The sequence below is a fragment of the Hydractinia symbiolongicarpus genome, chromosome 7, assembly GCF_029227915.1.
Source record: "Hydractinia symbiolongicarpus strain clone_291-10 chromosome 7, HSymV2.1, whole genome shotgun sequence".
Classification (NCBI taxonomy): Eukaryota; Metazoa; Cnidaria; class Hydrozoa; order Anthoathecata; family Hydractiniidae; genus Hydractinia; species Hydractinia symbiolongicarpus.
This window is the reverse complement of record NC_079881.1, coordinates 8640461-8656125: the sequence shown is the minus strand read 5'-3', so window position 1 is coordinate 8656125 and position 15665 is coordinate 8640461. Positions and strand designations below refer to the sequence as shown.

General features: G+C 30.9%; 2 protein-coding genes across 2 annotated transcripts; both read right to left on the bottom strand.

Moving 5' to 3' along the window:
- Positions 1-202: 202 nt before the first annotated feature.
- Positions 203-12064, bottom strand: LOC130649387 (gamma-aminobutyric acid type B receptor subunit 2-like). The gene is made up of 14 exons (XM_057455657.1): positions 10973-12064; positions 9750-9923; positions 8805-8906; positions 8620-8685; positions 7852-8019; positions 5867-6781; positions 4990-5325; positions 4318-4569; positions 3960-4103; positions 3823-3873; positions 3393-3522; positions 2758-2877; positions 2405-2614; positions 203-1966 (listed from the first exon to the last, which is right to left on the bottom strand). Exons 1-14 carry the CDS (start codon positions 11093-11095, stop codon positions 1737-1739), a joined length of 3021 nt encoding a protein of 1006 aa, XP_057311640.1. The 5' UTR covers positions 11096-12064; the 3' UTR covers positions 203-1736.
- A 250-nt stretch (positions 12065-12314) lies between these two features.
- LOC130649393 (prefoldin subunit 1-like) lies at positions 12315-12798 on the bottom strand. The gene has a single exon (XM_057455664.1). The coding sequence runs from the start codon at positions 12734-12736 to the stop codon at positions 12368-12370; it is 369 nt and encodes a 122-aa protein (XP_057311647.1). The 5' UTR covers positions 12737-12798; the 3' UTR covers positions 12315-12367.
- Positions 12799-15665: the final 2867 nt, after the last annotated feature.

Genomic DNA, 15665 nt, shown 5'->3' with positions numbered 1-15665 from the left:
AGATATATTGCAATTTTTAGGCTCACTTTTAACTTTTCTTGCGTGGATTTCCAAAACATTTTATGTAACTCCGACAAATAATTAACAGAACTATCACTATACAACTTCTTTATTATTCACTAGCATCAAACGCAACATTATTGTATCAATATATTAATGTCAATGACACATTTTCATCAAACCATAAACACACACTCAGCTACATGCAGTTTTTATTTATATACAAAATATATCAAAAAAATACAAATTCAAGCATAAATAAATTGTTAAATATATATACATTTCTTTCCAAGCATACTTACAAGTAAAAGATCATTGCTCATGTTTACTGCGTATCTTTATCTACACTACATAGAGTTCGTCTAGCTATACCAAAACACAGATGATATTAACACCCAACAAATGGTAAAAATTTTTGTAAAACAGTGAAATTTTATTAATCCTGAACCATGCATGGGAATTCAATACAGCCGCTCCAATTCATATTAATTACATTAGCTAAAAATTGCCGCCATAATACACAATGTCATATGCCACAGCAATTTTTGATTGCAGACGTTAATTAGAAAAAGCTGAAATATATTTATCATTAATATCGTCAGATATGATGTTATACGTCAGAAGCCAATTGATAAATCATATTTTTATTAAAAATGAATTTTATAAACAAGTAAAACTAACTCATTTAAAACATGTTGTACAGCTACCGTAATGCTTCGAATAAAAAGCCCCCTTCTATTAAACGCTCCCCCCTTTCAGATAAACGTTCCTCCTTTTCAGTCATTTTTTAAATAAACGCCCCCCTCTAATAGACGCCCCCTCGAATAGACGCCCTTCCGTCAAAGGGGCGTTTATTCAAAGAGATAGTAAAAGTATACTTACTTTCTTTCTTCCTAAATCTTAGATTTAAGGTTGGAAATTTAGTTTTTTGATTTGAAGTTTATTCACTAAAACATGTGAATATCTTTTTTTTTCTGTTGTGAATATATATATTATAGGTATCCTTAAAAATTGCAAACGAGACGAAGTGTAAAGAAATTAATAAACGACCCCTTTTTTAACCGCCCCCCTCGAATAGACGCCCGCAAATAATGTCAAAAAAATTAATAAACGTCCCGGGCGTTTATTCGAAGCATTACAGTAACAAGGTAACTAAGTTTGGTGAATTTAAAGCCCGGATAAACTGAACAAAAGATTTGGTAGCATTTAATATAGATTTAATTATGTAAAAAAAAATGAAAATTTTATACATCTTAACACCACACAAAACTTCTCTTTGTTTTTGTTGAGGATGCAAAAAATAGCATACAGATATGTCAGTTAAAAACAACTCATTGTTATATATTTAAAATATATACTTGATAATGTAACTTAGATTACGAAAAACTTCGTGAAAATAAATTGTTTTTTAACAAAGTGTCTTATTGATTATTGATACTCATTTATGGCTGAAGACTTACAAAATAAAATATATACGTAATAGAGGATCCTGATAAGAGAAACAGCAATTCTATTCCACATAAAACTCCCATCATACAAAAATACCAATACTTTCACAAGTTGGGAAACCTTTTTAGTACATGCATAAGCAGTACATAACTTGAAGTATTGATAATATGCATGACTTACTACAATGTGTAAACAAAGAGAAAAACATTAAAAAGAAATTGAGTTGTTATTATTTATAAGCTATGGCCAAAATGTACCATAAAAGTTTCATCCCTTTAGAGATCAATTTAAAATACTGATCCGGAATTTCTTAGCGTTGTTATAGTGGTAGCCGTATTTCTTCGGGGTGCCGCTCCAGCGGTTGTAGTCACCACATTAACAGTGTTGCGTCTTAAAAAGGAATTCATTGGCTGTTTTGGAGTATTGTGAGATCCAGGGCCATTTACCACACGACGGGAAACTTTTCTAACTGACTCTTCAGTCCCTGAAACATTGCTTCCTCGTCTACTGTTCTTGCCTAAAAATAACAAATCAGTATCTATCCATTGCACGAATAATTTTGCATGTTGAAAAATTTTCAAAATTTACCACCATTTTTTTCTAACAGCGTCAGACATCAAACCTATTAAGCAGACCACAAAATGGCCAGCTAAAAGCATCACTATTTATTACAGTGGTCAGTATAGTAGTTCAGGTAGTGGAGTGGAGTGCTTTTTTTTTCCTATTTCTTCATTGAAACACAATGTTACAATAAGATCAAGGACAAGAGCAAAAAATATTTAATTATCATTTTTATAGACATAGATGCATACGCATATACTTTGACAATTCCCTCCCCTCATACATACATTCTAAACAATTTCATGGATTTTCCACTTTCCACCCTGAGCTGATTAATATAAGCCTGTTCCCATCCTATATAATTCATCAAATGATCATAGAAATATATCCTTGCCTGTTATTGATAATCTTGGTGATTTGTTAGTGGTGGGTGTGATTGAATTGTTGGCTTTGTTGGTAGATGATCTTCTTCCACCTTTGGTGTCTGGTGCTAGAGTTTTTGCTGCTTCCACTGTAGCACCATTAGCTTTGGTGTCTTTAAGTTCTTGCTGTAAAGCATCTGGGTTCAGATATACTATACTTTTTCGTGGTGATGAAATCAAACCTGCAAAAATGTTAATGTGTATACAACTTCAGTAGCACACTGGAATGTTACATCACATCACTTTGCTTCAGTTATGATAAAATATGGATTTCTTATAGCCATAAAACACAATATGAGCAGAAGTTATTTTACTTAAAACATACCCTTCGATTGCAAAGTTGAAACAACATGAGACCAATCTGGTTTTTTGTTGAATATCTTTAATGGTGCTTTCTTGTCTGGTCCATATCCATACGCAGTCGGACTTTCCACTTGCAAGTAGCCTAAAGAAATAGTTAAATTAAAACTTGTGTTTATTCAGATAAATACACTTATACTTTGCCTTTATGTATATATATAAAGGCAAAGTATAAGTGTATTTATCAAAAAAAACATAAAAAGTTTTATCGTGAACCATGTAAAAAATGAAAAAGGAAGGAACTTGTAGAATAATGTTGCTTCAGTTATAAAAGTTATTCCAGTTTGACAGACAAGCAAGAATATGGTAAAATATTCAAAATTTGGAGTCCTCAGAAGGGCAAGGTTTGCAGATGCATAGATTAGGCTTTTAGTTCTAAAGTGCTTAAGTAGTAAATCCGCTGTTAACGTTGACAACTTCAAATTGCATGATCCCTTAGAATAGAAAATCTTTTTATTTACTAGTACTGCTATTCCGAAGCTTTGAACAGTATGATTGTACCTGTCTGGAAAGTACCTGTCTTAAATATTCCCTTTAATGTCCAATCAAATTGACAAGGAATTTTCCATGGAGAACTCTAAATAATGCAAAACTCCATACCATTGTTTTTCAGTACTTGTTTCACAAATGTCCAATCGCGTTTCTTACTGACCAGCCCATCGCCTTTATCAAAATCACCGTCTTTAGGCTTGGATAAATGTTGGCTAACTACAATGTCTGGTTTAGCTGGCTAAACAAGAATATAATAGTTTTTTACAGAAAGTTATATGCACGCTTGCTTTATATTGTTTATTATTTCCTTTTGTTTGAAAATAAGATTAAACAAAAAAATTCTAATAGGTAAAATTGTATTTTTTAAGTAAAAACTTATCTAGCGAATACTTAAACCTTGTTGGTTTATTTTGCAAAAATAACTTAAAAAAACGTGAAATTTTATCCTACAGATCAAGGAAAGGTAATATTCTATCTAAACGTCAAAGTTAATAGATGTACTCGAAATATTTTAAACCCATAGTTAGCCACCACTTACCATTGTTTGCACTGGTTGGGATTTTTTCTTTACAATTGGAACCAACTGAAACTAAATATCCAAATTATATTAAGTCAAAATTTGTCTTTAAACACTTCACAGCAAGTGCATTTACAAAATATTGTGGAAATAAGTACCCGAACATGTTTATCTCCATGGACCACAAACTTTTGTTCATCTCCAGGCTTTCCAACTTTTCGAGATTCTGGGGCACCAAAGCATAAATTTCCACAACAACCTTTACAGCAGCCTCCTTGTTTTCCTCCACAACATCTTTTTTTCTAAAGGAATCACAATAAACCTTTTTGTTATGTGAGTACATTAACCACATCTAGAAGTTTGAAGAGTTGCGCTTATTAATGAAAAGAAATTCTTACCTATCAAACAAATGCTTTCATATTTTCTTTAAAAATTAGCTTATACCTAACATTTAAAATCAACTGAAAGCCATCTTTAAAAAAGTTTAAATTACAATCCAAAAAGTATAGTAATTACCTTGTTGTCAGAGTTGTTGTTATCAAAACTACTCAAAGAAATATCTGACAGATCAGCAACAGGTGATATCAGAGTGAGACCTGAATCGTTGACTGCTGTACCCGTGGATTGCGTTTTGAAGTAGCTATTGTACATTGCAATATCTTCTGCTTCAGATTTAGAGTCGTTCGAGCTGCACCGTCCACAACATATTACATTAATACATCTAGTACAGCAATTAGGTCTTCCAACACAACCACATATACTCAAAACCTAGTACAAAATATTATTATAAACAAATTAAACACATTATCTTGCCTAATTTGGATCACACCAATATAAATCACATTAATGCTATGCCGAAATTCTTACATATGATTCCGAAAATTCAAATGTGCAAAGATTTACGTGTTTGTAGAAATTTAAATAAATTCTTTTGTTTTTGCTCAGCAATACTTGTTTAAATGTCCCAACATTTTCGACTATGTACACAACATTTTTAATAATTGGCATAAGAATTAGCTCATAAATGAACCAACAACAAAAATAGCATATGAATTGCAAACATTAAAGATATACTGCTTGAGTTGTTTTTTATCTATGATGTAAATGGATTGACCTACAAAGTTAAAAAATAAACAATAATCAAAGGTTATAATATATAAGTATTAAAACAGGGTTATACATTCTTACCTTATGCAAAAACAATATTATAAGTACTGCAGTAACACAAGTTATAATCCCAGCTGCAATTAAACCAAAAAATAGATCTGGATAATCAGCTGCCAGGAAGCCAACAAGCAAACAGTAGATTCCAAAACAAAGAATAACGTATATGCATATCCCACAATTCCATGTATCATTCATGGGGTAAATAAATAACTTGCGTGTGGTCAAAGCAAAATAAAGTGCAGCCAGTAGTAACAAAACGAAAAATATACTGATGATCAGCAACCATATAATGTTGTTTTCACAATCACAAATTTCCAAGTAGTGCCATTTTTGCACAAAAGGATCAAATGGGATATTCTAAAAAAAAAAAAAATTAAGCAGCTGTTTCAAGTAAATTTGGACTTAAAATCTTAGAGCAGTAACATTAATATTTAAGTCAGTAAATCTATAAATTTATACCCAGAAGTTTTCTTACTTATCTTCGTGTCTTCCGAATCTGTTGATATATTTTTTGTTAAGAGCTTCACGTGCCCTTTTTACAACTGAATAGATGACCAGACCAATATTTAAAAAAGTTCACTCACTTTTACATCACATTCGCTTTGGTAAAAAAGCATGACTATATGGCGTAAAATGGCTATTAATGGATTTTTTACAAACAAAAGATCCAAAAAGCAATGGAATTATCTTTTTACTTCTCTTTTTTAAAAAACAGTCTTACAAATATTTATTTTTGGACTAAATTTGCCTTAATAATCTATTCTGTTGTTTATAATTTTCCACCTACCAAAATGCATGCTATGTCTATTGTTCTCAACACAAAACCAAAATATTAGTTCATATGAAATCTTTGTCTGTACTAACTAATAAATGTAATTAAATCTAATAAAAATCATACTTCGTCGCTGCAATCAAAATCTTCTTGCATATTTATTGTTTTCACACGTTTTTCCAATGGATTGAGCACATGCCATATTATCAGTATCAGCAATGTTATTAGGAACAAAACCAAAACAAAGACAAACATAAATATTTTGGCTCGTTTATTAAAAACGACCTGTCTTTTCATGTACACATGATGTGCAAAAATGAGTTTGGCAAGCAATGGAGCAACAAGCAGTATTAAGCCCAAACAAACTAAATATTTTCGTAAAATACATATCAAACTAAGGTCAACTGATGTTTCCAAATTAGAGTCGAAACCAAATGTGAACACTGATATATACAACAATATCGCGCCAACAATGATGATAATATTGAATGTCCAAAAAGAGTTTCGGATTATACTGGTCTTTCTTTTAACTATTAAGTACACCAGTAAGATAACTGCGAAGATTAAACCCAATAGTGCTAAAACACACATAGCTATATATAATCCATACGTCACATATCTCCAAGTATTTTCCACTGTCATTGGTTGATAATGTTTGCCACCAAGCCATGCTACTTTTGCCAATGTAAAATAATGCCAATTATACCAATTATCATATCGACCAACAAGATTATAGTCAATGCCGGAGTACTGAAATATATCAACAGGGTAATGGCGATTTCCATTGAAGTTAAACACAATTCGACCTGTCAATCCAAAAAAGTTTGTTGACATCAGCATATTTTTCAAAAGACTAGCCACCACAGCATCACCATACATCAGTTGATCTAAGTTTTTTTTCCATGTCTTTAATTTAGGATAAGCACGTCGGATTGCATCAGCAATGATATAAACTGAATCATACACGTTAGCAGCAGAAGATAAGTACGCTGTGTCATTGTTAGTGTAGGTTTTAAAATCAGTTTCAAATGATGCAAGCACCTGTTAAGAAAATTATACAATTGGTGATGTTAAGAAAAAAAAAATTCAAAAATCGTGGTACAGGACCAGGACAAGCTATAGTTTGTTGTTTGAAATAAAAATGAAATTTACTGCTTTCTGGCTTTTTGTCTATGTTCTGATCTCTTATATTAATAATTAATAAATTTAGTGTGTTAGTGAGGGACAATGGTGAAATACGCTTTCTTTCCTTTAAAAATAATGAGAAACTATTTTAATTGCTAAACAACAAATTAGTTATTTTGACATTACCTCCTAAATTCAATAAAGTGCATTGACGTCAAGCTGGGTCAACCAACAGGAACAAACAGGTTTAGGACATCATCAAAAAACCTTAAACTCCAATATCTCTTTAACAATTTGGCAGCAAAACCTTGAATAAGCCTGACATCATTAAAGTTTTATTTCTCTACCCCTTTTTCCTAAATTAAGTGGATTTTTCCAAGGGTTATTTAACTAGTCTTTACTAGTCCGATTTTGCAATATAAACCTGACCATATAGAAGGGAGTCTTCTTAATATATGTTCGCACTCTTAAAATTGTTTATGTGAATGCTGTTTTTGATTTAGCTTGTTTTTATATTTACTAACATGTGGAATAAGCCCCTTGGTTGGATAAAAGGACACATGCTAAACAATTGTCTAGCATGTGTGACCATTTTTGTGTGTAATCACAAATTAATAACAAAATGCTATGTGGTGTAATGTATGTCTAAGGATGCAAATTAAAAGGGCTTGAATATCACCAAAACAGTACTTCATTAACCTCCAGCGATAAAATTTACACAAAAATAAATTTGATGTTCCAAAAAAATAAAAAATGTTTACAATTCTTAACTTTAAAATAACACAATCGAGGAAGGTCTATATAAAGGTTAAAGAGCTAATTAAGCTTCTCATTGCCATGGACTTTATAGTTTTCAACATAAAAAAGCACATCAAAAATACCTAAGTAAAACAGAAAGTCCCTGAAAATACCTTAAACTTGCCGGTGATATCCATTGTAGTACTTTCATTAAACTTAAACAAAGCTTGGTAAATTAATAATCTTACCTTTCCAGATATTGTTGTAGCCGAATACAAATGTTCCAAACCAAAAAAAAATGAGTCCCGTCTAGCACAAGCAACTTGTTGAGCTGTGCATATACTTGTGCTAGACACTCCAAATCCATGCAGCATCAACCACACATACCTTGGTGAAAACATTTTCTGGCAATAGATCTAAAGATCAGGGTTTAACCTTAGATTTTTTTTGAATTTCAGCTGCACCATATTATTTTTACTATAAAATAAAAATATTTAGAAAATATTGAAACTTTCAGAACATCTAAGGGGTGTTGCAAAAATTGTTTTTTTAATGTAGCTTAGAGTTTTTTTAAAGACAGGGTTCAAACCCTCTCCTTATCTGCTTCTCTTAGCATCCATAGAAAAATATCATAACTTCCACAAACAACTACAAATGAACAGCACCCCAATCCTTTACTTACTCAATTTTTTTTAAGCTGACTAGGTTATATTTTATATTCTTTCGAGCATAATAATACAAAAACATGGTGGGTAGATTATAACATAAGTTCGAAAGTGTCCGCATATATGCCACGCATTTAATAGAAACTAATAGCATGGAAGGAGATATTTTATTGTGTTTTTGATTGTTTATTACCAATTTTAACTGTTTTGTGTAAGCTTTTTTTAATTTCACTATTCCTAAAAATCCATAAAAAACTGATTTTTTTAGCACCAATAATTCTGATTTGTGCAGCACCCCTTGGTATAAGACATTGCATATATATAAATTGAAATTAAAATAACTGCACATACCTCGCAAAAAATGTCTGAAGAAAACCACGCAGGAAATGTACCAATGATAACATGGGCGCCCTGCCGCTAAAATGTACAAACAACAAACAATTTTAAATTGTTTTAAGGAAGCTTTCTTGGTAAACATTTCCAGTGAAATACGGTCAAAATCCTGTTTTACATTCATTTAAACATGGCGAAGTTACCTTTAAGCTAGTGACAGCACCTTTTGCACTTGTCATAAACGGCTCCTCTGCAATAATTCTAACACCAAGAAGAATTAGTCTTCGTTTTAACATCTGATTTAACTATAAAATAAATTGGGTATTAATTATACTGGTGGTAGTACAACAATGCAACTTTAGATTGTATATTCAAAAGATACAAGAAAGTTGCTTTTGATAAAAGTGGCCTGTGCAAAGGTTTTTTTGATACCTTATATATTGAAGAATTTTAAAGGCACTACAATGTAAACATGACAACATGCATCTCTAAAAATACAGATTGGTAAAAGAAATATAACTTGATTAATTTAGATTATATGTTTATCACTTTTAATTTGAAAAATCATTGGCATACCAACAAATTATCACGACATAAAAAAATAAGTTAATTTGGTTTTCTGTGTAGAGTTTCTTCATTATTCAAGTTTATTAGCTTGAGAATGCCTTTCTGAAAAAAATAATGTAGTAAAAAACAAAATAAATTTAATAGTTAAATAAAGAGTAAAACATTCCATTTAATGTTAAGGCCTGTTTTTGGCCTGAAAATCTCATATTTTACAGAAATGCTTTGTCATTGTTACTAATTAAATAAATTACAGAAACCTAAAATTGTTTACATCAACTTTGGATAGCAGTAATTATGAGGGAACAAATACAAGATAATCTATAAGTTAATTATTTGTCTTTATAAACCTGGGAAAGAATAAATAAATATATATCAATGAAAAATTCTCTGCAAAAGTTAAAGAGGAAATAAAGAATTTTAAGTTTGTAAAATTTTCAGGGCTGCTTTTAATAAAGTATTGTACATGCAAATAAAAATTAAATAATAAATAATAAAGATGAAAGTTTTACATCTTTTGAGGAATGGTAAGCTGAAGTGCAAAAAAACTTCAAATTTGTAAAAATGTTTAAGTTGTACCTTACCTGCCAATAAAAAGGTTCCGTGCTGTAGAGCAGTCCAACCTCAGTCCACTTAAACTCTTTAATAGCTTGAGCTCTTGCATTATTGAAATCGAAGAAACCTTCATTTGATCGGAAGAAGTTGGGATATATGTTTCTTTCAGTGATTAAAGCTGAGTCATCAGTCCCAGATGAAATCTAAAGGTGCTGCATTTTAGTTTAAGCTGGCTATTGATCTACACTCAATTACACAATTCAATAAATTTGTGTAAATTACTGTTTTACAAGGCTTATCTTAAAACATTTGACTTGTATTTATCAGAAAGCTTATGTTAGTGTTGTCTGTCTTCGATCTTGGTATAATTTAGGTTTAGAAAAACAATACAACTAAAATAGTGGGGAACTCTTTTTTCCAAAAATGTACATCACATTCTGAACTCAACAACTAGTCAAGTTTCTTAATATTAAAACATTTAACAACAGCACATTGTGTCCCATCCTGTATGCAATCACAAAATAAACCAAAGTGTTACATCAAAATCACTTTCCAGCAACACAGATTCCTGTGTACACTAACTTTGTACTTGACCCTTAACTGCACACTGAATTCAAAATTAGGCGCTAATGTCAAATTGGTGAATAAGTCATTTTGATGGTTAATTTTTTGTATATTTAAAATTAATTTACTGAAAGGATCAACCTGAAGAACTTCCTTTTTATTATTATACCAAAACCATGTGACAGAAAACCAGAAAACCAGAGTGACAGAGAATTAATTAAAAAAGGTTTTTAAGGCCCATGTTACACACAAGAACTAAAACAAAAAATCCATCCCCCCCTTTAAAAAAATACCACAATGGTATATATAATTCTTGCTAAGAAGGACAAGTGTATTCACATCAAATATCAATCTAGCACTACATGCTGTTTCGGCATATATCCTGACTCAGATTCACTAAAAACATTTGCATGTGAGCAACAATAAATGACTCTTCTTCTCAAGAAATGTGTATCAAACAGATTATTTGTTTTTTTTCCAGAAGAATTATGTTTTGTTTAATCTGGCTAACATCCATCCCGTTTTTCATTTGTTGGTACTAATATTTTCTCACATATAATTTTAAAATGCTATATAAAAACAAATTCTTGTGTAATACTACATAAATACTATATAAAAAATGTAAACTGTGTAAGAATAGTAATTGACCAAGGCATAAATTTTTTATCTTGCTTATAATTAACTGTACCTGCATGACGTTAAAGCGTTTTAAACCAGATATCGCTGCAATAGTTCGCGCCAGAACGTTATCAGATGGACCGAGAAACATGACTTTTCTAGGTCTTGCATGATATAAATAATCAAGCAACATTGAACTTCCATAGTGATGAAGACTCTATAAAATCAGAAAACAAAAATATTTTAAGAAGAATAAATTTCCAAGGATTATACATTTCATTTTGTAAGATTACATCAAAACCCAGGAAAGAAGCTATGCACTGTAACATATACAAAAATTATAAGAAACTCGAAACTCTGAGAAACACAAGCTTCGGTAAAAAAGTAAAAAATAATTTGGCAGATAGGGCTATGCACACATTTTAATTTCTTAAAACAGTTCTGTTTAAAAGGCTCTTGCAAAGTTTTTTACAGTAGCAGTAACTCTTTTTTCAAATTAATAATAAAATCACTAATTAGTTACTAAGAGTTACTAAGTAAATAATGCAGTTGTATGGACAGCTAAAAAGGGTCACTTCCACCTTAAGGAGTATTTTATAACTACAAATAAGCAAATTTATTACAGTCGATGTTGTTAATGTTATTTTTTGCATGCATAAAGCATATATTATGAAACATTTTTAGTAAAAGAACAATCCTACCTAAAGGTAATAGCCATGGATGAAGGCCTGTGAAAGTGATCATTGAACATTCATTTTCAACAAAATTTGAAAACAGTAGAATAATGATAATAATAATAATTTTAAAATTTTGTATAGTAAATGTAGAAAAGAAAATCGAAAAGTAAAGAATTTTTTTAAATCTTGTTGCACATGAAGCTTGGGATGAAGGGTAGCCTAGTAAACTAAGCTTTCTTCAAGGATATCTAATTTAATTTCTCCAAAAGAAAAGCTTAGACGCAAACAAATGTCAGAGAAAAACCCTGAAATCCAAATCAACCTCATAGCAAACCCCAAATTACAATCAACCAATAAGCATTAAGTCGACATGGTCACATCTTAGAAATAAATATATTTGTTAACAAAGGATTGACTATGTGAGCAAAGAACAATAGAATTAACCAATGAAAAAGCGCTGTCAGTATTCTGACCGCAGAAAAATTGTTTGAGTCCAAACGTAATTTTTCCCACCTTAACTATTCTGATTTCATGCTGGTAAGGAAAATTATGCTGGGTCTCCTGCTCGATGAATGGCCAATTTGCAGTATAGGTGGAGAAGGCATAATTATTCTTGTGGCTAATTTCTTTGTGTATGCCAGACATTATTTCAGATGCGCGCTTCTTGAAAATTGTAAATAAAAATTGGAAATATACAAAATTCTTAGGTAGTGTAAAAAAAGAAAACAACATGCATTTACAACTTTTCATATATGATTTATTCTTGTGAAATATATATTTCAAGTTTTTCAACGTCTTGCTGATAACATTTCTCGGATGCTATTTTCATGATCTTTTACACTCTTTTGCAAGTACTCTTTATTTTGTTCAATTGTTTTTATTTTTGCTTCACCATCTCCAATTTTCTTTTTTAAATCAGAACGTACTTGATCAATGGGTTCTAACAAAAACATGCGTCCTACAGCTTGGTATGTCCTTGTATTTTCAGGCAAAGAAGAGAGTTCCTGATCTGTCAACTTTGCATGAGTTATGTTCCTACTCAGTTGAGCCATCTGCGCTTCTGCTAATTTTACTTGTTGTGTTGTTGTTATAACTTTAGCTTGAAGCTCTTGAAAAGCTTTCTTCAAATCTGCATCAAAAGTTGTATCTGATGACATTTTTATTTATATCTCTAACACTGAAAAAGATCAGGTAGTATATTATATCACTATAAATAGCAGATATGACATGTGCAGACGGGAGTGCACTACAAGTCTAACTAGACAAAGGTTAGAACTTATATATTGCTTGAAGTGATAAGCATATAGAGTAAGCAAAAACAGATAATACATACAGTATAACTATAGATTTTTAGGGTTTTATATCCCTTGTTTGGTGGTACCAAATACAAACAGTAAATTAGGATTTCCTCTGGTTCTTTTGTCTGACTAACACCTTTTAAACGTATATGACAACAATGTATTCAAAACAAAAAAGCCAGCCATATTTGTTTGTGATATAGAAATGGTCTGTATTTTTCCCAGATTCATAAGGTGTAAGAGGGCACCAGGAGGATGTAAATCAAGGATATTTCCAGGAACACCCTTATTAAAAAATTTCATGATTATTTCCACAATTTTAGAATAACTCTTTAAATTTACCAAAATAAGATTAAGCACAGCAAAAAAACTAAAGTCAGTTAGGGATAAAGCATGATATATAAATTCCTGATGTCGCTATGATGTTACTTGTTTATTTTTGAGCTCCTTTTGACAGTCAGGGAAAACAGCTAAACTTGGAATTCCGCAATCACGGCTCTTGTCACAATTGCACCCAGTAAGTGGTATACACGATAGCAAAATCCATCAGGTTAGAAGTAAAAATTTTGAATTTCTATTAGTTTTTTATGTTCCATTCCTTTAAATATTTTAAGGGGTCATCTACAAAATTCGTAGCAATTCGTATTAAAAAAATTTGTATATGCTATACGAATTTTCTTTTGCCATACAGTAATTAAATTCGTATGAAAGTTTTCTAAAATCATATAAAATTCGTACGAGTTCTAAATTAAATACGTACGAGTTTTTTTAAAAAAATTTGTATGAGTTTTAAATTAAATTCGTATGAGTTTAAAAAAATTCATATGAGTTAAATTCGTATCAGATTTAAATTAAAACAAAAATTCGTAAGTTTTTATTTAGATGTGTATGTTTGTTTTTTCAAAAAAAATTTGTTCGAGATTTTATTAAATTCGTATAAGAGTTTTTTTTTCTCTTGTTTATTTTTTTTTTATTTATTATCTTTTGAGTTTAAGTCGTTAACTTGTGCGTAATAAACAAAAGATTCTTGATTTATTTAAGAATGAAAAGTGGCGAAAGAAATGCTTTTTTAGATCGCGTTTTAAAAATTTAAAAACGAATAGCGGCAATAGAAATGCTTCGTTAGATCATGTTTTAAAAGTTTAAGAACGAAAAGCAGCGATAGAAATACTTTTTTAAATCACGTTTTAGAAATTTAAAAACGAAGAATGGCGATAGAAATGCTTCGTTAGATCATGTTTTTAAAGTTTAAGAACGAAAAGCGGCGAGAGATAATTATTTAATTTCGCATTTCAAGTTTAAATCATTTTGTTTAAAGTACCAATCCTTCGAAATTCACACGAACAGCATTTAAAGATGGTTGTTTGTAAGTTCTAATCATTTGAAGTAATAAGAACGGCGTTTAGAAATTGTTAATGTTTATATAAAGGCTAGTTGCATAGCGAAAAGTTAGATTTCTTTGAAGAAATTATATTGAAAATTAAATTCGTATGACCATTCGTTTAAAAATTCGTATCACAATTCGTATTGGAAAATCTTAATAATTCGTATGAAAATCGTAAAAATTCGTATAGGAATTTTAAAAAATCGTATAACTAATTAACACTATATGAATTGTATACGATTTTTATACAAATTATAAGCAATTAAATTCGTATATACTCGTATAAAATGTCATACGAAATTTGTAGATGACCCCTAAGAAGTGAATGTAAGGACTTTCTCAAATACTTTATTTTCTTTTGGAAAAAAAAACCAGGAAATAACTTTCTTGGTAAGAAAGTTGGTACAGATTAAGTTGTTCCACAAGGGGTATTATACAAAACAGCTTAGACGGGTATCAAAAATACATGGTGTTAAAGTCATTTAAAGGTTACAACCTTTCAAGCTCTTTCATATGAGCTCAACTTGATTTTTCACGGGAGGTAACCTTTAAAATAGGATTGGTCTGTTGATTGGTGAATGAAAACTCAAAATTTGAAAAATATTGTGTCAAACTATCCAGACATAAATGCCCACCATTACACCAACATTTATATAATGAGATCTTGTGCACCTAGTTTATTGCAGCTTTTGCATGCTATTTTAAACTAGTTCTCAGGACCCTTGGCACTCACAATTTTAAAGCGAAGTACAATAATAATGGGGGATACTGGCTGAGCAGATACAACAAGCATATAGAATGTTTTTTGTCATTCAAGTTCGCTCAACTCAGTCAGGTGACTCTAACACCACATAATTTGTGAAGTCCGCCTTACTAAAGAGAGGTCTTTTCCTGTTGATTTCTTTTAACAGCATTCATCGTTTGAGTTCTGAACTATTATTGAGCAGCCTTTCTAATTAATTTTTTTTCACATTGACAATTTTCTGCCAACTCAAATCTTTATTATACTTTTTTGTGTCGGTACTTACCCATTTCATGCCTCGTCAGGAAGAAAAATGCCGGCGTGCGAGCTTCGCACGTCATGATACTTCTTAATAATTTTGAGGCGTGCGTTGTTCGCACGGCATAATTTTCAATGGCGTGCGATGGCGTGTGCTCATTTTTGTTCCATTTTTTTTTTCGAATAATCATAGAACTCGCATACAGCAACACTAATTTTGCCATGTTTTAAAAAAGCAGGTAATTTTGTTGCGACGAAACTAAAATGTGCGATGCGTTCATTATTCATTATTTTTGAAAAAAAAAGTATACAACGTAGCAACAGAACGAAGAAAAATTATAAAACATGCAAGTTACAGTCATAAAACTGTTTCAGTTAATAACTTTTTTGTAAATATTTTTTAT